At 46.9% G+C, this 23242-nt stretch overlaps 2 protein-coding genes and 1 long non-coding RNA gene across 7 annotated transcripts in view; 1 reads left to right on the forward strand and 2 right to left on the reverse strand.

The window, feature by feature from the left end:
- The window catches only part of FAM53B (family with sequence similarity 53 member B), a 48668-nt gene extending 42993 nt beyond the window's left edge, over positions 1–5675 (reverse strand). The window contains exon 1 of the mRNA XM_082053344.1: positions 5573–5675. The gene's annotated coding sequence lies outside the window, so the exon portion shown is untranslated. The remainder of the gene's footprint in view (positions 1–5572) is intronic.
- A 52-nt stretch (positions 5676–5727) lies between these two features.
- Positions 5728–16520, forward strand: LOC309440450. 4 transcript variants are annotated; one of them, XR_014184205.1, is made up of 4 exons: positions 5728–5839; positions 6232–8062; positions 8489–12016; positions 15979–16520. It is a non-coding gene; the product is annotated as an uncharacterized lncRNA (long non-coding RNA). The 4 variants fall into 4 exon arrangements; XR_014184207.1 differs by lacking the exon at positions 15979–16520 and having other exon boundaries at positions 8489–11516; positions 11858–12706; XR_014184208.1 differs by lacking the exon at positions 15979–16520 and having other exon boundaries at positions 8489–8602; positions 11404–12706.
- Positions 12854–21860, reverse strand: EEF1AKMT2 (EEF1A lysine methyltransferase 2). Of its 2 annotated transcripts, XR_014184204.1 has the most exons (7): positions 21729–21860; positions 20818–20883; positions 20155–20269; positions 16528–16635; positions 15464–15680; positions 14916–14999; positions 14534–14673 (listed from the first exon to the last, which is right to left on the reverse strand). XR_014184204.1 is itself a non-coding variant. In XM_082054133.1 (6 exons), exons 1-6 carry the CDS (start codon positions 21857–21859, stop codon positions 14546–14548), a joined length of 765 nt encoding a protein of 254 aa, XP_081910259.1. In that variant the 5' UTR covers position 21860; the 3' UTR covers positions 12854–14545. The 2 variants fall into 2 exon arrangements, 1 of the variants encoding a protein (XP_081910259.1); XM_082054133.1 differs by lacking the exon at positions 14916–14999 and having other exon boundaries at positions 12854–14673.
- Positions 21861–23242: the final 1382 nt, after the last annotated feature.

A 23242-nucleotide genomic window follows, 5' to 3' on the forward strand; every position in this document is an offset into this window, starting at 1 on the left:
GTTTAAAATACTTCACAATTCATCCAAAACCTCCACGGGAAAAGTAATCTTCTACCAGCAACATCAACCATGCGCAACTGAAACCGGGGGTGATAGTTTCTAAACGAAGCTATCGGTAACCGTAAATCTTCATTAACCACAATGCTTGTGCTCCGAGAAGCATCATCCATCGCATTGTATTTCAATTATAGCACAACTGATAGCCCAACAAAGAGATAACCTTTTTGTGATTTAACAGAGAGGCTACAAAGACCAAGTGTGGATATTTTTAACGCTTTCTGTAACTTCGTAACTGTAACGCATCTACAGCTTCTGCACACAGCTTTTGGCATTGGACGTGTCCTTTCAAAAATATTATACAATATTCATTTGTAACAGCTGGGGGACACACACAAAAAGGGGTGCAATAGTGGGGTTAATAATATATATAACGGGAGTAATTTTATAGCATCAACAACTATTACCCAGCACAGGAGGAAGGTATTTTCAGTAATGTTAAGGTAAGCATACAAATACAAAATTCACACTTATTGTGCCTTTCCTACATCACTTGAAAAGAAAAATTGCTACCACCACCTAGCGTAACTGGGCTGTGAGTCTGTCCTAACTGGGCTGTGAGTCTGTCCTAACCAGAGATAAAACTACTCATCCTCTTTAGCGCTGTTTTCCTTCCTTATTCCCAGCGGTAGAGAGGACTAGAGATGACAATGACTGTACAACTGGGAGTACGAAGGCTGCTCTAGGGCCCCTGAGAGAGTCATCATGGAGACAAGGACAAAAAAGCAATTTCTTAAATGCAAGTGAGTACTTTAACTTGTCCGTGGATTTAGGAGCAGGATGAGGGGTACATCTCCTTAATCCCCCCATCCAGACCGAGGGCTGAGCCCAAAACAAGTTGCTGATGCACCTCGACAGCAGCGTCGTTCCGCTCCATCACCCCCAAGCCCCATTTCTCCTCCCCCAAGGAAAGGACTTTGGGTCCTTCCCTTCAAGGGCTGGTTTTGAGCAGAGATGCAGGGCAGGTTTTCCAGTTACCGGATCAAAGTCTGCCACATTGCATTTTCTTTACAAACCCTCAGAGATGTAACGATACACAAGCACAAAACACCCACGGAGTAAAACTCTTCTTTCACTACGACCCCGCGCCTACCGCATGGCGTAAAACCTGAGTTTTGGCTGCTGAAAGCAAGATCTATGGCCAGGATCCACAAATACAGGGAATGATACAGCCCAAGGGATGCTTCAAATGGGCTATGGAGGAGTGACACCAATGATGCTGCTATATTTAATCCTCTAAAAGCAAAAAACGTGACCAAGTCACCCTTGGGCATTTTTTTTTAGGAGGGAGGTATAGAAACTCAATACACCAGATCTTTTGCATTCACTCAACCGGTTCTTAACATATTACCCAAATACAGTGATTATGGAGCCAAACTCGCCTGGGTGACCCCACCTGCCTGTGCAGGGACCCCCAGCCTGCGGTGCTGCTGCTCCTCACTTTAATGCAGTTTCTTCCTTCCGTGCATTTCAACAGAAACGTCTAACACATCAAACCTTATTTATCTTACATAGCGTATATAAGCTGCGCAAGACGCGATATCTGACATCTGCAACATGTCAGACGTCACTGGCTTCACAACTCATGGATCAACCACCTGAAACCAGAAGAAACGCTGGCTGTAAATTAACTGCATTGTGACACTTCCTAATTTTCAATACCCACTTCACCTGTTGATGAGCGAAAGCTCGCGCATCCACAGCCTGTACTATCAGAGCTCGCACCAGCTTGGCAGAGCTTCAAAAACAAGCACTTGCCTGGGAATTCTTGTCCCTCTAAAGGCAGCCAGCTCGTAAAAGTTCAGAAAAACAAAACAGCCTGAGGATCTGCTCCCCGGTTCCCTGTCACCAGAGCCACGTTCTGCATTGCTGCTCTAAGCAAATAGCTGCGACTGCGGACACGTAGCGTGACCTTGGAAAAGTCCTTTTTCATAATTATAACGCGGCCGCCACTCAGAGGGAAAACCCGAGCGCAAAACCAGAGCTCCGGGGGCTCAGGTCGGCCGCTGCGCCCACCACTTCTGAGGAATTGATGGAAGGTCTTGTCTCTAAAGAGAGTCAATGGGGAGCAAAGGGGGTTCCCCGGGGGGAACAGGCTTTAATGACTCTCCAGGCTCGCGGATGAGTAGCACGGTGGAAAATTCCCTTCTCTTCGCCCGATCAGTTTATATTTAGCTCTCCGGGGAGCAGCCGTGCTGGAGGAGCTGTTGTTTTGGTGACATTTTTTGCACGGGACCCCCGCGAGGCGAACGGCGGCGTGTCGGGGAGGCTGCCAAGAAGCCGCTATCGCTGCCACCAGAACATCGGGCCAGACACGTGAGACCTCCGACAGCCGCAGCCCTCCGCTACCCATCGGACTTCTTTATTTGTTCTGTTTCCCTGAGTCAGCAGCCTTGCTTCCTCTTCCTCCTCCACCCCGTTTTGGGAGAGAAAGCAAAAAGAAGAAAGTCAGCCACTAAGAGAACTTGCTTGGGGAGCAGCCTCCCTGGCTCCTCTGCTGGGAATAAAGTGTGGGATTGTCTTTCCGGAGGTATTTTCAACTATTTCAAGCCAAGTTTGGGGGAGGACAGACCTGATGCAAAGGTTCTGATTCCCCTCTGCCAACAGCATCTCTGGCACCTCGTCCTGTCTCAGCCTGTTGGTCCAAAGTCTGCTATGCCACGGATTAATATTAATTAAGACTATTCCCAGCAAAATCATTCCACAAATCATCTAAGATAGGAGGGGGAAGCGAACAAAACCAAACTCAGCCCTTTCAACCTGGGGTGTCCTCTCTTCTACCTGAGATATTACAAGGCCATAACCTATCTCCATTCCAGCGAAGATCAGGAAAAATACCTCTAAACAAGATTGCAAGAAAGCAATAGAAAGGAAGAACAGCCTCAAAGCATGCAGCTGTCATTTGAGTTGAAGTCGACCCGTAATAATAACACGGACAAATGGGATAAACCTTGTCCTTCCTCTATCCCCGCTCAGGACACGGTCCGTTTGTTCTGCACAGAAATACAGGTGTTTCAACAAAAAGTTGTATGTCTCATTCTACCCACACCTTCACCAAAAGTGAAGTAAGTCTTTGATACTAAGAAAAAATAATTAAATGTAATTAACCAAAGCAGATATAGCGATTTATATTGGTATATATTTACCTATTTGCACACGTGCATATTCATGCACATGTATTTATATATGTGGGTATCCATAACTGGAAATGAACCTACATCGGTGCTGGCTCTGTCCCACAGTCTGCTTGATCTCCGTACGTAAGAAACTGGATCTCACCCACAGAAATCACTTATCTCCTCAATCGATTTGCCTTGATTTTACATGCAAACTTCTGGATTTGTCAGGCTGAGCTTTTACCGCTCTTCCTCCCAAAGGCCCATCTGCTTTCTATAACTGCAGCGGTTCCTGGAGACCTTGGCCCTGTGGGGAGCTGGAAGTCGCAAAAGTTTCCCTCCCTCCTCTGGGTTTAAGCTGGAAGCGAGAAAATCTGGATGCAGGGATCGGGCTGCAAAACCGCCGGCACGCGTGGCCGTGCTCCACGGGACATCCTCCTCCCCTTTGAAGTGGAGAGAAGGAAATCATTCCACGGCAGGTTGTTTTGGTTGGGTTTTTCTGGTTGGGTTTTCCCCCCCTCCACCTTTGAAAGCGAGGAGGCTGCGTCCAGCACAGCCCTAATCTTGCACCCCGGAGCTCAGCCTCGCTAAACCCGGGTCTAACACACCCACCACCACAAGCATCCTCAGCCTGCGGAGGACTTTTAGAAAAGAAGAAATAAATCAGAAGCTCTCTTCAGACCTACAAAGAGCCACGACAGGTAAGAACAGAGCAAACCACTCTGAAATTCAGGTTTTTTACTATCACTCTAATTAATCTGTTGCGTGACCCACCCCAAATATTTTCTCTAGAAACATTATCTGCATTGTTTTGGGGTTTCTTTATTTCTATTTTCAGCCCTCAGCCAAGCCCTGGTAAATATTTCTGCCCTCACCGGAGGCAGATTGAAGCAATCTGTGCTCTTCCATCAGAGGGAACACAGCTCCTGCTTTCGGAGATACCCGATATCGGTGAGAGGCGAGCAGAGATGCTCCCAGCTCCCCCTGTTTTTACAACATTATTGCAAGACACCGCTACCTCTGCAATTTGCAAGTAGTTTTTAATCTGTCAAAACAGACTTTTATTATTGTTTGAGGATTCAAAAGGAAAATATGCACATCTGGTTTCAATCGCAAAGTGAAGTTGGGTCTATCAGCCTGTTTCATAACAAATTATGCTTACTTTTTACTCCAGAGGATTTCCTAAGGAGGGGACGCGCTGCCAAGGTACACCAGCGTCTGTGGAGACCGCACGGCACGGAGAGAGGCGGCGGCACCAGCCCAAGACAGGCACTGCGCTGCTGCAAACCCGCTCTCGCTGACAAGTAAATTAAATCTTAAAATCACTGAGGAGAATACCCTTATTCATGAAATCTTCGCATACAGCCACACGTGAAATCTTCATGTGCTGTATAATTTGAACAACCTGACGCTGCTGAACGGAGAAACGGGACTTGCAGACTTTCTAGGACAACTCAGCTGCCCGGGTGCGTCGCACACGAGGAGCTGCCGACCCTCGCTGCGGCAGCGGCCGGTGCTGGAGACCCCCGCGGGGGCACAGGGCGGCTGGCAGAGCCGCACAGCACATGCCCGCAGCCCTCGCTCATCACCTCGTGTGTGCCAGGTGTGAAAACCGCAGCAGGGCACGGTGGGGAGCGTGTGAGATGGCTGGACAGCATCTCAGCAGCGATGCTCAACCACGTCCACTGCTCCCCTGGGCTGCAGCCCCCCCCATCAGACCCCAAACTTGGGGAGTTCTGTACCGAGCCCACCAACAGCCAAAGTTTCAACCTCGCTAAATATCACTCTCGTTGCAGAGAAAGGAAAGCACGTGTTGATCCATTTGGAGGAAGGAATTACAGAGGCAGAGTAACCTGAGGAGCAGAAGGACGCTTGCTCCCCGCACACTAAGCTTTGGAGAGGCGACCCGAGACGGTCCCGAAACGCGTTTCTCCGGCGGCAGGAGCGCCCCGCATCCCGCACGCAGCCCCCGGCCCCGCGCCCGCAGACACCCCGGCCGCACCGCGCTCCCTCCGCACGGTCGAGGCGGCTCCTCCCGCGGCCGAACCGCGCAGGACCGGGGTTGCCCTGAGCGCGACCTGCGCGTCCCCGGGGGCCCAGCGCCGGCGGGGGGAGCGCGGAGCCGGCGGCACAAAGGCGGGGGCAGCCCCCAGCCCACTCCGCCCGGGCGGAGCGGGGATGCGCAGCGCTGGGCGAGGGGGGTCCCACCCCCCCAGGGGCACCGCTGCCCCCCGCCGCACCCCGGGCAGCGCAGGACGGGGCGCACCGCCACCCTTTGTCCGCCACCCCCCCCCATCTCTCCCGGGGAGCGCACGGCGGGACCCCCACGCACGCACACGCCGCGGGTGACAGCGCAGCGCGGCTCCGCTCCGCGCAGGGCTCGCCCCCCGGGTTCTTACCGTGGTGGCGGCGGCGCGGCCCGGGCCGGGCCGGCTGTGGGTACCGCTCCGAGCCGCGCTCCCTCGGCCGCCGCCGCCGCCGCCGTGCTGCGGGCGGGGCGGGCGGAGGGAAGGAGGGAGGGAAGGAGGAGGAAATGCGCTTGTCACTTCCTGAGCGGGGCCGGCGGAGCCAGGGCCCGGCCCGCACCTGCGGAGCGCGGCGGAGCCTCCGCCCCGGGGCGGGAGGCGGCGGTGGGGGGACCCGCGCACTGGAGGTGTCGGTGCGAGGTAAGGCGGGGGGAGGCGGCGCCCTGAGGGGGTTAAACATCGCCCAGAAAGAACTGGGGGGTGGAATTAAATTAAAAATAAGGCGAGGTGTTGGATGATGGGGAGCCCGGGCTCGGTGACCGGCACCGCTCTGCGGGAGCGCCCGCGGAGCGGCCGCGCAGCCCGGCCTGGAGCGGAGCGGCCACGCGTGGGTCCCGCGGCCCGTTCGGTGGCCGAGGGTGACTCCTGGTGGCTCGGCCGGCCCGAGCCGGGGAGCCCTGCGCAGCTCTGGGAGCCTCCCCCGGATAAGAAGTAGCCCTGAAGTTTTAGTTCATCACAGATACAAACCACGATGCACGCAGGTGGGATTCGGGAAAAAAATCCCACTGTTTAATTTTCCTCCATTTTTCCAGTATTTAGGGTGGTGAGAGCCTGTCCCAGGTTGGCCAGAGAGGTGGTGGCTGAACCATCCCTGGAGACATCCCAGGCCAGGCTGGACGGGGCTCTGAGCAACCTGAGCTGGTGAAGATGTCCCTGCTCATGGCAGGGGTTGGACTAGATGATCTTTAAAGGTCCCTTCCAACCCAAACCATTCTGTGATTTCTTTTGGGACGAGGCATTTGGCAGAACACAAGCTCAGCAAAATACTGCCCGGCTGGATGCGGCCTTGGGTCCTCTGCACTATTCAAAGGCACATCTGCTTGGCTTCACTTGGGAAGTGGCCTTTAGAAGCAATCGGCTCCAACAATAACATTTTCCATCCCTCCCAGCTGAACTGCGCGCAGCACGTAGGCTTCTTCTGCGAGCCAGCGTAATTAGCGAACGAGGAAACTGTGACAGCTAAAAGGAAGATTTAGAACTCCGTGCAAAATAGAGCCTAAACATTAATCTTGACATTATGTAAGCAGGCAACGCCAATGTCATCAGGAATGAATCTGGGGCTAAATTTCATGCACGTATGCTGCTGGGGATGGCGAGTGGGAGAAAAGGGCATGTGTGCCTTCACAGGCACGGGAGGCTTTAGCTGTGTGACCTGGCAGCGCTTCAGATGTCCTGCCCCTCTGCACAGCCCGAGACACCAGATAAATGTTGAGGAAGACAATCAGTATCTCATGTAATAAAGGGGAAAGGATGTAAGTAAGCAGAAGCAGCAGGAGAAAATTTAACAAGGGAGCAGCTGCTGCCAGTGGAGTGATGGCTGATCTCCACAAAAGTGGCTTCATACTCAGTGTGTATAAAATCAGGCAGGAGCGACCACTATGAGGAGGATACAAGCAGGAAAGGGGACTTGGTGATGGGAAGGGGCTTTTGCATCAAGCTTCCATCCCACTCAGTGTTTGCTTTTCTTATCACAAATCACGGATAGCAATAAAACACTTGCAAAATCCTTTTCCAGAACTTTGGGAATCGAGTTCGAAAAGGTTTTCTTATGGTTTCCCAGCTGAATATTTCAGTGGGAAAGGCTGTAGCGAGATTGATTCTGCTCCCGTGGCAGCCTCATGCAGTGCAGGCTTGGGCTCCAAGAACCACATGAAGGTTGCTTTCTGTCTGCTTCTGCAGCTCGGTCCAAACCCAGCGGTTTTTACCTCTCATCCTGTGCTTTCCAACAGATGAGTTGGCTGTGGTGCGTTACCAGCATGTGTGGAAGCCTCTCGCCAAAGCATAAACCTGTTTTGCACAGATAGTATTTTCAGCAACGTTTAAATGTAAAGGCTGGCCAGACGTCCCTGCGCTGGTGACAGCGTAAAAAACCTTTGTCAGAAGGGAAAAAGACGGAAATCGCTATAAAGCTTTGAAGAGCTGTGCTTGAGTCATTGTGGACAGAAAACTCATTCAGTTAAATTCTGCGCTGATTTGTGTTTTTGTCTCGGATGTCAGCACCTTTGCTCCCCACTGACAAGGAGCCTTCCTTATGGAGACAGAAAGTGGAAAAAAGCTAACGATCCCCGTGAACCTTCTTAAATTATACTGGGGTCCAAGTCATTAAAACGTTTAGATGTTACAGTGCTAAGCACTGGGGATAGACACTATTTCCTTCCCTTCCAGTGCACAGGATTTGGTTGCATTCTGTGCAGCCTAACGCTTCGCTATCTGCTCCAGTTTGTTGTTACTCAAGTCATACGCACCGCGGTTGCTAATAATTTCAGAAGCGTCCTTTTTGCGATGACCTACAACTCTGCGCTGTTCTGAGCACCTGAACAATCCCAGTTATTTGTGGTTTTGTCCTTCTGCTTCTCTCACCAGGTAAGGGACTGAGCCAGGGACAGGCACAGAGGCGGAATGTCCCAGTCGCGGGCTGATGTCCCAGTTGCGCTGGGTACCACGTACTCGCAGGGACATCTTGGCTCTGCTGAAGGTCTCTGACGGCACAAAGTGGAGACCGGTTTCAGAAGCCACACTCCAGTTTCAGGGGGAATCCTGAAATTCACAGAATCTAAATAACAGCCAGCAGAATTTTAACCAATATTTCATAGCCAGGGAACAAGCACATCTCTGTAATACGAGCAGTGTGTTCTAGGTCAAGGAGTATCTGAATTAAGGAGACCTGATACTCTCAACAAGTGAAGCATCGCTGTGCAGACAGGGTTGTAACGAGGAGCGTAGTATTTACTACATTTGGCATACAATGGGGTTTGCACCAAACTTAAAAATCCTCCTTTTATTTCACAGGTTATTTGCTGCTGCCTCCCTCCCCACCTTGGGAGAGCGCACGGCTGCCGAGCCCCAGTCTGGGTGCGATGGAAACAGTCGACGGATAAAATAAATAGACCATGAAATACATATGTGAGCCTTCCTCTCGCTTGAATGCGCTAATCACTTTGTCAGCCATGTTGGCGTCTGAATCGGCTTAAAATAAGCCAAGAGTTTGTCTGTCATTCATAAAACCCAAGGCGACCGTGGACGTGCCCAAAAGCAGCACGTTGGACAAGCAGAAACGCAGTGCGGGTGCCCTGGGGTAGGGCAGCAGTCAGCGAGGCTAATCACGACTGCAAATTGGCATGAAAGAGCATAGATCCTTCTGCTCAAAACACCAACTCGTGTTTTAGGGGAAGCTTCACAGAAAATCGAACTGGCAAACCTTCAGCCTGCCTTTTTTTGGTCAGTGTTTCAGGCCGGGTGCAGGTTTATCGCACCACGCGTGCGCATCCCTGCTGCTAATGAGAGGTTTCAGTTCGCGACCCTATCGACGTTTCAAATTACTCGATATAATGCACATTCTTCCCATCTCTGCTTGACATGTGACACTGTCCATGAATACTTGGCCGCTGGAGTGATTGTGCGGAGGTTCATTTCAGTGGTGTTTATTAGTTCTGTCTCTCCAGCACAGGCATATGCACTTGTGATTATCCAGAATTTATATGTTACCTTGCGGCTACATCATTTGTTTGCCTGACAGCACTCAGTTTAATTTCCAGTAACCTAAAAACACGTTCATTTCAAGCTATACTCTTACCTAACAAATGGAAATTAAGCCACGGGTTGGCTTTTCCCTTATTTGTGTCAAATAAAACACACCAGGGTTCCTTTTCCTCCTTTGTCTTGAGGCTATAGCACCTCATCCCCTTTCACCTAAAGCCCTGGGTGTTAATTGTTCTTCAATTTAGCTGCTACTCACAAGGGTTAAGTTGCACTCAAGGTGCTTCCAGCCAAGATAGAGGTGTCCCCACCACCCCTTCGGCCAAGGGGCAGGTAATGTCCACTCCCACCCCAGAAAAAGCAGCGAGGATTAGGAACGCAAAGGCGATGCAAAGTCCTGGCCCGTTTATTTTCTATATTTGCTCTCCACATATTTTACAGGAGACGATATGTTAAAATGCTTAGAGGGCCTATAAAATAAAGCAGTTAGTGTTGTTGCGAGTCGTGTTCTTTACCTTTCAGCATGCCAAGATCAGGAAAGCAATCTGAGTGCCAAAACGCTGCAAATTTTGCTGTATTAAAGATTTGGTCTGGTATGAAATAGCATATTTTTTGGCAGTCTTTTACCAGGCGCTCTGGAACACAGTAGAATGGACATAGCAGAGTAGACATACACAGATTTTCCTTACAAAGGCTACAGTGCTGCCAGTGCATTCCTGGAACATGGAAATACATGGGAGCCAGCATCAGCAATGAAGAAAAGCGTGCTGTGCCTAATGTACCGGAGAAGCTAGTCAAGAATTCATCCTTATATAAAAGTCACTCCAAAGAAGCTTCCAAGATCAGTGTCAGCCCATCTTTGGCCCTTCACGGGTATCTATGTGGCATGCACACGTGGCTTCACCTTGCACACCTGGACACAAAGCCCAGTTGTTTTAAGTGACTGGCTTCGGTTCATTTGCCCATTCAGGCCCTCAGCCCTTTGGCCCTACAAACATCACGGCCTGCACCAGAAACCTGTGCTGAACTGAAACAATTTGGATGGGAATTATATGAGAGAACATCTCCACTTCTAGCCATGGACATGCTCCCTCCGACAAGGGTCTTTTACGAGGATAATGCAAACCCTGTGAAGATGTCAGCGCAGATGAGAGTGCGCAGGTTCTGTACAGCAAATCCGGTCCCACAGGCACAGCTTCCACACCAGTATCCTCTGGCTGGGCTTTGAAACACCGTATTATTGTGCCGAATGCGTGGGGCAGTCTGCTCACAGCACTGTTTCTTGGGTTCCTTATTTGCTGTCCTGAGACCAGTGTGGTGGGACATGCGCTTCTTAACTCGGGTACAAGCAGCTGTCCCATAGAGAGCAACAGCAGGATTAAAAACCCAAACAGCTGAAAGCTCCTTTTAAAAAATATTTTGAAAAAATAAGAAGTAGAATAGCTGAGTCTCCTTTTACTATAGGTATAAAATACCCCAAATCCTCTGCTACAATAAGGCAGCTATTGCCATTCCTGGGTTCAGAAATAGTGCTGCAACATTGGTTTTGAAATTGAGAGGGTGAGCCCATAATGCAAACAGTTATTTCAACCTGATGCTCTCGATAACGATTTGAAGAAATATCCTCCTGATGGGACAGAAAGCCTGTAATTATATGTTTCATCATTGCTGGCCCTGTCTGGCAGAGCAGCTGCCATAATTCTGTTAGTGTTTCTGAGGTAACCCAACAGCTCTTAAAAAAAAATTGTAGCTCCCAGAATTTCTTCATTTTAGGCCACAAACTTATACCAAAGTTCAAGAACAGAATATTAAGTCCATATTTTCTAAGCCTTCCAAAAAACTTAGCATTTAAAAAAACAGCCTGCAGTTGGCTATTCCTGCTCCTTAAGGACTGTTCAATGAACATACTTTCTTGCAAATAACAAGTTGGTCACCAAAAGGAAAGTCAAGTAGTAAGGGAATATTATCCTTCCCTCTGAATTTTCTGTGTTCATTCAGTTGTCTCATGATTTTCGTGTCTGGTATTTCTCACTTTTTAATTTATATAAACATGATGATAGAAGTATTTACATCAAGAAAGCACTGTGATGCTGAAAGAGCAAAGGCTTTTTGTCTTGAGAACCCATTTACCCTCCACTCTGGCAGAGACCCATGTGTAGAAACTCCCCTAGATCTGACATCTGAAATCAATACTGATTTCATTAATTCCACTTGGTCTCCTCTTTCAGATATTTCAGCCTGACAGTTCACGCCCCCGATACACCCCATAAAAACCCAGGGTAAAATGCTGCAAGCTTGTTCAGTGGCAGAAGCCCCACAACAAATACAATGGCCTCTCCCAGTAAGTACCTCAAAAAAGAGAATGCCTAAATGCAGTTTGCTTGGCAATAGCAGGTACCAGGAGTCGGGTATGGGATGTCTGAGCTGCATCAAACACAAACGTTGGTGGAGATGCTGCTTTTTAGGGTTGATGTGCTAAAAGCCATCGTCCATCTTTACCAGTTGCAAGCAGTTCATGTGTAATATCACTGGAGTTGCACAGACTACCACTGAAAACACCTGACTGAGAATATGAGATCTCGCTTGCATCCGATCTTGAGGTTGAATTGCTTCGGGACAAAGGGAGAGACAGCATTTCCAGGCTCGGGAGCACACTGGCTAACACCTCCCTTCCCTCTCCAGGCATCTCCTGGACTTTGGCATCGGGCTCACAACACCAGGTGCAAAGCTCACTGGCACCGAGAGAATTTCATCCCTTGGCTTGTTGTGGATCAACACGGGAACAGAAACCCTTTCTGTTCTGCCTACGTCTTATGCAAAACTACACCCAGATCCAGAAAGGTAACGCCGGCTCTGCAGCGTCATCCAGCCTGAATGCGGCACCGCGGGAAAAGTCTGTGGGCTCAACTGCTGTTGAGATCCATGGAAGATGTTAGTTTTACTACCCACAAACCTCACATTTGACAGTGAAATCCCATACAGAGTCTTTGGATAGCAAAATAGGAGTGGAACGTATTTCGAAGGCTGGTTTTATTCTCCTGTTGCAGCTGAAACCAGGAGATAACCATTGTGTAGAGATGATGGTACCAGCCTCCATGAAGCACTCCCCAAAACACAAGCCAAGACTCACTCCTCCCAACTCACTGCTTATTCCTCTGCCTCTTACTTTTTAAGAGGTTTTCCACTGAAAAGCATCAACATTTAGAGATCACAGCTGCAGGAAGAACCACTAGCAAGGTGAACTGCCCAAATCAAGGACCTTCTTTGACACTGTCATTTCCAAATCCTACTCATCAGTAAAGAGCTGTCGCTTAAGTTGGTCTCAGAGCTGTTACCTGGACTTCATTATTTAAAAAATACCAGGTTTTAATATAATAAAATACCATATATATATAAAAAATAGTGAATTACTATCATTGCTTCAAAATGCCTTGCTAAAAACATTAATTGAAAGTGGTTGATCATACAATTGCATGATACACTTACACGATTTCTGATGCTGAAATTTATCTGTAATCATTTCAGGAAGCTTATTTTTAGCTTTACAACTGATAAAAACATATTGCCTAGCAAACAAAATAATAATAATCAATCATACAAAGAGGAGGAAACAATATTTGCCCTGAACCTTACAAGGAGTGTCAATAGTTAAATTCCTCCTAATTGATTAAAAGAAAATCCATGACAGCCATAAATTTATTTTCATTCCATGATTAAATACATATCATGCCTTCATTAGCAAAAATTACAGATGGGAATAAAACAGATGCCCTAAACACATCCTGCCAGCATACTTGCCAATTAAAATTTGCTTGTATTAACTCCACCTGATGCCAAATTTCCTACAAAAATGTCGTAGTCTTTTTATTGAGGTTGTTATCAGTGGTGTGCTTTGAATTCTTTGTACTACTCCATCAAAAAAACATCCTGTCTGAATTACCACTCACATTTCGCTGCTGGAAGCCAATTGTACTAAGTTACCCAAATGATAACAAGACCGTGGTCTTGACACTTGAGTTAGGAACCCAAGCCTGACCTAATAGCAAAGAGCTGTTCACTGGAACTAAACTTTCTTACCACTCTGAAAGACCATTCTGCCAATAGAACCAGTACATCCCCCCCAAAAAAGGGAAGAATTTAGGATTCCTACCTTGAAGACATCACCAGATGGATCACAGAGGGAGGACTCGCCACTGTGCAAATAACGTCTTATTTCCTATCCTGGGAAAGGACCAGAAGTATTTCTCAACCCTTAATAATCTCCTGAACCCTGGGAACAAGAAGAAGCCAGGAAACTAGAAGGAATTCTCTAATAAGCAAACATGACCTTACCTGTGAAACAAAACCTGATTGCCTAATAGGGCCTCCTCAATGTATGAAAGAACAAGTTTATTGTCACCTGCCAATGTGTTTGTCAAGGCATACAGAGACTTCATTTCCCTACCCTTCAAGCAACAGTAGTATTCTGAAAATACACAATAACAGAAGAAATGAAGGCAAAGAAATTAAGCAAAAGGATCGTACACAGAAGTTTAAAAAAAAAAGAAAAAATTAAAAGGAATAAGGAATGAATAGTTATGCTTTGAATTCTTTTGGATTTATGCAGCTAAAATCTGTCCTGAGAAATTCACTGGAAAACACACAGTCATTGTTGGCTCTTAAGACATTACTATATAGCAAATTAATAATGAAGGAGGCATATGTCACATGCTAGTGAGACTGTAACATCACATCTTTATGTATTTATGAGATCAGTGAAAATAACTGACAAAGCACATTCAGGCAAGTGAGATTTTTAAAAACGTTCCCTCTGTGGGAAAAGAGTTGAGCTATTTCAGTGGAGACAGAACTCTGAGTCTGAGAACCTCTGAAAATCTGAATTTCAAGCACAAACTGGTCCTCTTTTTGCAATGCTACAGCTTTTGTATTCGTTTCCCTCCTTAACAGTTACATTCATGTACCTAGGAAAATATAAAAGATGCAGGATTCACACTGCAAAAGCTTGTTCCTTATTATACCACACAACAGAGAAATGAGATTTTTGCTTTGTAGAAAAGCTTTACCTCTATCAGTCACAGATCACCAATTCAGAAATTAAATCTTTACATTCCATCATTCAGCTATATTAGTTTCATATTCAGAATGCCTTATTTCTTTCTCACTTAGAAACTCGCAGCTTCCCTAGAACAAGTGAGGTTGTAGCAAGGACAAAATTTACAGGCACGCTATGCAAAGCTGAAATGTTTCTAGGGCAATGTTTTATAGTCCCTTCGAGTTCCATACAAAGTATTTGACTGTGTACTCAAAGAGCATTTATTTACACACGTGTCTGAGGTTTTCTGTCAGGTTTAAAGTTCAGACTTTTCTCAACTAATCTAATTTGTCCAAGATGGATGGCCTCACTTTTTTCCTTTGGAAAACCAATGCTGTTACACTGTTTCCAATTCTTCCTCCAAAGCAAAACTTGGGTGTTGGCAGCTCCTCCAGAATTTCAAACCCTGCCAGACAGAAATTAAAATGCTTTTATTAGAAGGAAGTAATTTTATTCTCCTCTTGGATAGCCCATTGCAAACCATTCTCTATTTGGCTGGAAAAATTGCAAGTCAGTTACTCTGTAAGTTTATAGGACTTTATTGTTACACTGCAGCGCTGCTTTATACAGCTGAAACCCTCCCATGGATAATAAAAATCTTAGCTGGCTGACTCACACAAATTAAAGGCAGAAAAGATGATAACTTGCCAGTAACTTTAGCTCCCCAGAAGGGACGGTTGTTCTAGATCCACACTGAGTTTCAAGCCTCAGGCATGAGATTCAGAACCCAACCTGCATGTAAAAAACACTCTTTTGGGTGGACCAGAAAGGTCCCTGAGGAGGTGACATAAAAAGTCATGGTCACAGATTGGCCAGTTCCCCCTAAATATGGGTAACAGAGTCACCCTGATTTCAAAGCAATCAGATAGGTGAACTGGATCTGGGAAAAAAGGACCAAAAGAGAAAAATTATCACCCAGGTATACATTTTCCCAGTGTAATTAGACTAAAATCCTTGTCCTCCAAAGTACTGATAGAACAAAACCTGTCCTCCCCTGGCACGTTGGCACTGGCAAACACAGAAAAGCTGTAATTCCTGGGGAAAACGGAGCGAAGATAAACTGAAGCATTTACTAGTCGCTTTACCTTGTCTAATCCTGATCTGACAAAATCAAGACGCTAACACAGACATTAAAATTAATTTGTCGCATCCTTAAACAACCATAATTTGGCAGATGCTTCTGTTCAACTGCTTACGTTCTCCAAACTCGTTCAACAGCTCCTCCTTGGTCCAGTTGCAAGATGTTATGAGGAAAAAGCCCCCTGGTTTCAATACGCTGCAGAGAGATCGCACGTACTGCTTCCTCTTCCCCGCCACGTTATCAGGATTAAGGCTGATGGCATCAAAAGTCCCCTTGTCAATACAAATCTCAAATCCTGACAGCTCAGCTGAAGGAGCCAGGAAGTCTTCTACCTAAACCAGAAGTCTACAACTGTGAAAACAATCTGCTACTCAGAAGCTCCCGAATCTTTAATGCAAACGAATACTTTAAAATAAAAAGCCTCAAACTTGACAATAGTTGTGCTTAGGGAAGGGCAACTCAGAGGCTTTTCACTTATAATGACATGACAGCTTCGTTCTTTCTACGTAGTATGTGAAGATCTATTTTTTGTAAAGCCCATGTATATACCTGTGCATCTAAAGCTCAAACGAACACAGTTGCAGACCATTCTTTAAATCATTATTTGTACTTTGATCCCTGGTTTCCTAGGTGCTGCGTGCCGGGCACTGTACAAATACAACAGAACAGACAGTGCCTGCCAGAGAGAGGTGACAACTGACATCCAAGAACAGAGACATCAGATGGGTACAGAGCTGGAGGATAAAACAGCAGCGCAGGGAGAGAGCTCAGAATGAGAATCACAGAATGGCGGAGGTTGGATCTCTGGGGGTCATCTGGTTCTACTCCCTGCTCCAGCTGCTCATGGGGATTCGACCACTGAAGGATCTCATCCTCTTGCCTCAAATTGGAAACTCTGAATGGTGCAGCTGAAATGCAGGACTCGCCAAAGGGCAAACCGCCATTCTGCTGCCTGCTAGAAGCAGGGAAATCACATTAGACCTAACGACTGTTACAAACAGGAAAAAAATAAGACCAAAAATCATCTCGGAAATACAGATTTATTTGGTTGGAGGCCTCTCACAAATGAACGTCAAAAGACATCATTATTATACTGAGTACATCTGAATATCAATTAGGTCATTTAATCTTGGGTTCAATTCCTTCTACTTCCTCAGTAAACTTTCTCTCAAAACTTACCTTTAATTTAATGTTAGACATCCCTTCTTTCTCTCTTATTTTCTCTGAAAGTTCTATTGCAGAAGGAGAGTAATCAATCCCTGTGAGATTTGTGTAGCCAGACTTTGCCTAGGCCGAAGCAGAGAATCTTAATTAGTGCTAGCAATTCTTTTATCCAACAAGTGTATTCCTTATCTATAATCCATCTAATCTATGACAGAAAAAAACCCAACCTTTTTACTCATTTTTATTCCTGTTACCATTACAAGAGCTAAACAGCTGGGGGAATGAGCTGAAATAACTCAATTCTGCCTAATACCTCATAAAAAAAAAACGTTGACTGAAAGCTGGTTTATGTCAACAAGTGGAAAACTAAGCAGAACTGTGAAAAGTAATACCCCAGAGGGGAACAGGCCCTCTTATCTGCAGCAAAAGTAACCTAGAAACCAGGAATTTAGAGTGATGAGAATATGTGCCAATGCCAGATGCTCCAAAATAAGAAAACCTCTCTGACACTTACATAACATTTGAGATTGAGCAATTATTTGGTTTATAACTCAAAGTGTACAAGCAAAAATAAGTAATACATTTTACTAGTACAGAAATCCACTGTAAAGCCTTATGTGTTTCTAATTGTTCATGCTAATGTCTGTTTGAATGCAATTATTTGCATGCTACGAGGTCTTCGTATCAGCAATTTTCAGGCAGGTTATGCACCACATAAAAGAGCAGATAACACCAACCCAGCTCAGCAGATTCAGGCAGTCAGATCCCAGCAGCCCTTTTGCAAAGCAGGCGGGCACCTCGCCACCAGCCAGAGTTGGCACATGGGAAGGGGACAGTGACACGTTTTCACTGCGAGGTAGAAGCTGAAGTGACCAGATTTGAGTATCACGTGTGGCTAAATCCAAACCTAAGAGGAAGAGCTATGATCTTATGAGCAGCTGCAGGCAGTAAGAGCAGAGAGGGAAGACGCTTGGGTTTGTTTTGGTTTTTGAACAATACGTGGACTTTAATGAGCATTAAGCAATCAGTTGCAGACCTACTTGTTCCAAAGGCCAACACCTCAACAGCAAGAAAAGCTGGGAGATTGTTTTTTTAAATGGTCCTTCCCCCTTCCAGCAGCCTTTCAGCCCGTGTGAGCTCAGCGCGAGGCAGCTGTTCTTAATTGAGGACTAATTTCAGCTAAACACAAAGACTGTGTTGTTTGCATTTGATGAAGAACAGTGTATTGCTCAGGCTTCTGCCCACGTTCCTCCCCAGAGCAAACCAAGCTTCCTGAAATGCCTGTGCTGAAGGCTTGGGGGTGGAAGAGGAGTTCCCACAACAGCTCCTCTGTTTGGAAAGGAAGAGCTTGAGTCACTTCAGGGAGTTCCCATTCACTCCTAAAGAAAGTTGAAAGGATAAACAACATTAGATGCTGCTAAACCTGTAGGGCCTGACTACGTAAGGACAAGAAAGGATCATTCACTGAAGTGGCAAACGTGACCGTGCTGCATCCTGCAACTGGACTCCTGTCCTGAAGGTGGTATTTATAAGCACTCTGCTGCTGCTTCTTGAAAAAGCGGATTAAATAGCAGAAGGTATTGTGCAATGTTATCAGTGCTGCCCCATATTTGGGCCTCCGGTGCTGCCAGTAGACACCAGCACTTGGGCGGGTGAGTATTCCTTATTTCAGAGAGGTTTTTCAATATTGGTAGCTCCCACAATGCTAGGGAAAAAAAAAAAAAAAAAAGAAAAAAAGATGGTCAGAGCTCTATGGAGCAGCAACAATTCCTTAGAAGAGCTGGAATTTTTGGAATTATGTCATCAATGCAGCCTACCAGATTCCTGAAGTTACCAGGGGTAGGACGCTGCTCTAGTGCAGATAAAACCAGTAAGGGGTCCCATTTGTGCATCTGAGCTCCTCCAAGCAGCAGAAAGAGAGGAAACCTCCAGCAGTGTTTCTCCTGGAGCTCACAGACGGGCCGATCCCCGCAGGGTGTGAGCAGAAGACATTTAGCAGCGTGCGGGAAGTTCTGCCTCCTGGTGTGGCCAGTTTACACAGGATACAGCAGTCTTGTTTTCACTTGATTTGTTAACCTGTTTTTCCAATGGCTATTCTGCCTCCTCTTTGTGCAATATTCCCACTAGAACCGACAAAGTCTCTCACTTAGCTGCATTTCAGAGTAATTTTCTTACTAAACTTCCATTTACTATTCTTTGCTGCTACTGGCACACCAGGGCCCAGTATTCCCCAATAAACTGTAGCCTCTGGCACCTCTTCCTGTTCCAATGATGATCGGTTACGTCCCCCCAGCAGCCACATTTTACAGAGGTGCTACTGATGTCCTAAACGAAGTCTGACTTGTTCAGCGTTGCCATTTCTGTCACGTTATCAAGTCCAACTCCAGTGGCCTGACTATTCTCTGGCAGCTGATGCGCTTGCCTAAAGAATCCTAACTTGATTTTCAAAGCCCAGCAGATAACACACAAAAATTTCTTTTACATCAACCTGAACTGTTTAGCAACAATAAAGAATTTAATTTTTGAAGTTACTTTTCAAACGGGAACTGAAAATTTTCTGTTAAAGCAACCACAGTACTTTGAGATGCTTAATGTAAGGGGGGAGGGTGTTCTTATGGCAGTTTTATAGTTTTTAAAAGCTAACAGCTGCCATTTTCCCATTACGGAATGAAAATCTATTTCAGATTTGTAAGTGGGACAATTATAAAACTGAAGTCTTATAAAATTTTTCAGTTGGATGTTTCGACAGTGATAGAGCTAGTTAGCATTGCATTTAACAATCATTATTATTAGGCCAATTTCCTCTTAAAGAAATGAGCATTTTCTACTTTTGATATCATTTCTCCTTTGCTGCAGTGTAGCAGCCGGTTGCCGTAAAGGATTTAAACTCTTCTAAAAATCAAAGTCCATGTTAAAAAACATCCTGTTAACAAACCCGACTTCGATATCTCCTATCACTGCATAATAACAACATTCTAACACTTCAGAACTTATCCGGTGAGGGGTTTCCACCCTGACAGAGACAGACACTTCTTGAAGTGTTAACAAACTTTTAAAGTCATTCACATAAAAACCTTGTTTTAAACACTTATTATATCGATAATGAGTGTTATTATCAGAACTCAATGCAGAGAAAGCGTCTGGTTTTGCACATGAGAGTACTTTGTGTATTAGCCAACCTCATTTCCTTATCGGGGGCTGTTTTACACAACAGTGGGAAGAAATGCATTTCTAAATGCAGGAAAACAAAAAGGTAAATTAAGGGATACTCAGGCTGATTGATTTAAAGAAATACTGTAAATTTTGAAATGTGAAGTACTGACACTCTGGGCAGCACCAAGAAATAAGAAGTTTGACCATGTCTAGCAAAAAAAAAGTAGCTATTTCCATTTGGCAGAACAAGATACAGGTTCTGTCCCGAGGTCTGCAGCCCCAGTAGCATCACTGGTTCCAGGAGTAACCAGTATTCCGTTGATGGGAAAAAAACATAATATAACTTTAATTTAGGTCGCTTGCTTTTTGTCTTTCACAGAAGTTACAGCTTGCCCTCATTACTATTGTCACTTGTGAGAACTGTATATAAACTACTCTGTTTGGAGCACTGATCCTGCATCAAAAGCACAAACTTTGCAATATACCAACCAGTTCAACCAGTAAAACACCATTTCCAGTTCCAATGTCAAGCAAGGAGCTGTCAAGAGGGACCTTTTGTTTTTCCAGCCATCTGATTATGCGAACCATGCTTTCCTCTCCAAACCTATGAAAAATAAGGGCTCCTGTAATTAAGATAGTAAAAATGTGCAAAAGGTACAGCAAATTTATTCCATTGCTCCCTCTCTCTACAGTTTCTGGAAAGCACCTCTTACTGAAGCACCAGGATAGCAAATGCCATAGCTCACACTCCACGCTTGCTTTGTTTAAATTAAAATTAATCACATGGCCTTAAAATTCACCAAAACACCGACTCAAGGAGGTAAGGCCCTCCACATATTAAAAAACTCGGCAGCACCTGCAACTTATATAGCTGAAGCTGAACTCAGGATAAAAAGCACATTTGTTAGTAACATACACAACTACCAGCTCATGTTCTGTATAATGACAGCTGTCCAAGTGGAACTAAAAAACAAATTGCATTGCAAAATTGGGCAAAACAGGAACTGATGGCTTCAAGATTAAAATTTCCCATCATTTTGCCAACATCGAGAATAAGTCAGTAACCCACTGCATTGCTAGCTGTGTTTTTCCAATGTCTTTTTTTTTAATAAAGAAATAATAGAAACACTCAGGTGGAGTTATTTTATTTACCAAATTTCCCCAACATCTCCAATGTCTTGAAAAGTTTGCAGTTCTCTTTCATATGCAGCATCCCAGCTAGAGTCAGGGGAGGGAGAAAGGACAAGATATTGCAATTAATACCAGAAAAAAATTAGATTAAAGAGCGAGGGAAAGAGAGGGAGAGAAGCTGTATTTATGTAGCAGTGCTACTTTTTGTCCTCTGCATAGAATCACAGAATGGTTTGGGTTGGAAGGGACCTTCCCAGCTCCCCCAGTGCCCCCCCTGCCATGAGCAGGGACATCTTCACCAGCTCAGGTTGCTCAGAGCCCCGTCCAGCCTGGCCTGGGATGTCTCCAGGGATGGTTCAGCCACCACCTCTCTGGCCAACCTGGGACAGGCTCTCACCACCATCAGGGTAAAAAATGTCTTCCTTACGTCCAGCCCAAGTCTCCCCTCTTTTAGTTTAAAACATCACCCCTTGTCCTATCACAACAGGCCCTGCTGAAAAGTCTGTCCCCGTCCTTCTTATGGGCCCTTTTTAATTATGGAAAGTCTGCAATTAGGTCTGCCCGGAGCTTCTCTTCTCCAGCTGAACACCGCAGCTCTCTCAGCCTGTCCTCCCAGCAGAGCTGTTTCAGCCTCGGATCATTTATTTCCGTGGCTCCTCTGCCCCTCTCCAGCAGGTCCATGTCTGTCCTGTGCTGAGGACCCAGAGCTGAACCAGAACTGCAGGGGGTCTCACCAGAGCGAGCATCATCTAGCCTGACAAACCGCTCGGGAACACGCTGCCGGTCAGTCACCGCGCCGGCGATGCCCAGCGAGGGGAGGCTGTGGGTCACCACACCAGACTCTCTCAGGCCTCCGGCTCCCCGGGCCGCTGCCGCCAGGAACCCCGCTCCGCCGCGGCCCATCGCCCCCCCCGCTTCCCGCCGCCACTCACTGCTCTCTGGTGCCCAGCACCGAGGGGCCGAACGGCTCGTCCCCGCACCCCGGGCCCGGCCCTGCGGGGCGGCCGAGCCGCTCCCCCGCCACGGCCATGCCCAAGCGGAACCGGAAGCACCTCGGTACCATAGAGAGCACCCGCGACAGGGCCCGCGGCCGCCGCTCTGGTGCATGGAGGACTCTTCTCTCTGCTCGGCTGGAGGTTCGAGTCCCTCAATATATATATATGTATCTCAATGTCCGTTCTATAATTTATTTTCAAATTACTGATTTCAAAATACTCACACAGACCACTCTGCTGCCGGGCGGTCTGTGTGAGGAAATACCTGCGTGAAGCCAGCGGGCAACTGTGAAGCCGGGATTGTCCCAGGGTGTCACCAATGGGACCCTGTTTGCACAATCAGAGCTGAAAGGGGTTTTCCTTTGGGACGCAAAAGGAGAACAGAAGAATCCTGGGGGTTTAGTAAGTGTAAGACATCCTATAATGGAGCTCCTAGACTGAAAAATCACAGAATTATTTTGGTTGGAAGAGACACCCAAGATCATCGAGTCCCAAACCTAATTATGGTGCTAACCCATGTTCTGAGAACCTCATCTCCGCGTTTGTTCAACCCCTCCGGGGTTGGTGACTCCACCACTGCCCTGGGCAGCCTGTTCCAATGCCCGACAGCCCCTTCCGGGATAAATTTTTTCCTAATATGCAACCTCAACCTCCCCTGGCGCAACTTGGGGCCATTTCCTCTCGTCCTATCACTTGTTCCCTGGGAGCAGAGCCCGACCCCCCATGCTCCAAGCTCCTTTCAGGCAGTTCAGAGATCAGAAGGTCTCCCCTCAGCTCCAGTTCTCCAGCTGAACCCCCCAGGTCCCTCAGCCGCTCCCATCACACTTGTGCTCCAGCCCCTTCACCAGCTCCATCACCCTCCGCTGAGCGAAAACCACCAATGGATGTGACAAACAGCAACACAGCTCCATCAGCTCCTGTCCTGCTCTGCGTTCTGCCCAGTGCTTCGAAATCTACACGAGATACCCAAATATCCCATGTAATTCCCATGGGGGAACGACGTGGCCCTGCTGTGTAGGTCAGGAGAGGTTCTCCTGCCCCTCTGCTCTGCCCTGGGGAGACCACACCTGGAATATTGTGTCCAGTTGTGGCCCCTCAGTTCCAGCAGGACAGGGAACTGCTGGAGAGAGTCCAGCGCAGCCACCAAGATGCTGCAGGGAGTGGAGCATCTCCCGTGTGAGGAAAGGCTGAGGGAGCTGGGGCTCTGGAGCTGGACAAGAGGAGACTGAGGGGGGACTCATTCATGGGGATCAATATGGAAAGGGGGAGTGTCAGGAGGATGGAGCCAGGCTCTTCTGGGTGACAACCAATGATAGGACAAGGGGCAATGGGTACAAACTGGAACACAGGAGGTTACACCTAAATATGAGAAGAAACTTCTCCCTGGTGAGGGTGGCAGAGCCTGGCCCAGGCTGCCCAGGGAGGTTGTGGAGTCTCCTTCTCTGCAGACA

Source organism: Streptopelia decaocto (genome assembly GCF_964273445.1).
Source record: "Streptopelia decaocto genome assembly, chromosome: 5".
Classification (NCBI taxonomy): domain Eukaryota; kingdom Metazoa; phylum Chordata; class Aves; order Columbiformes; family Columbidae; genus Streptopelia; species Streptopelia decaocto.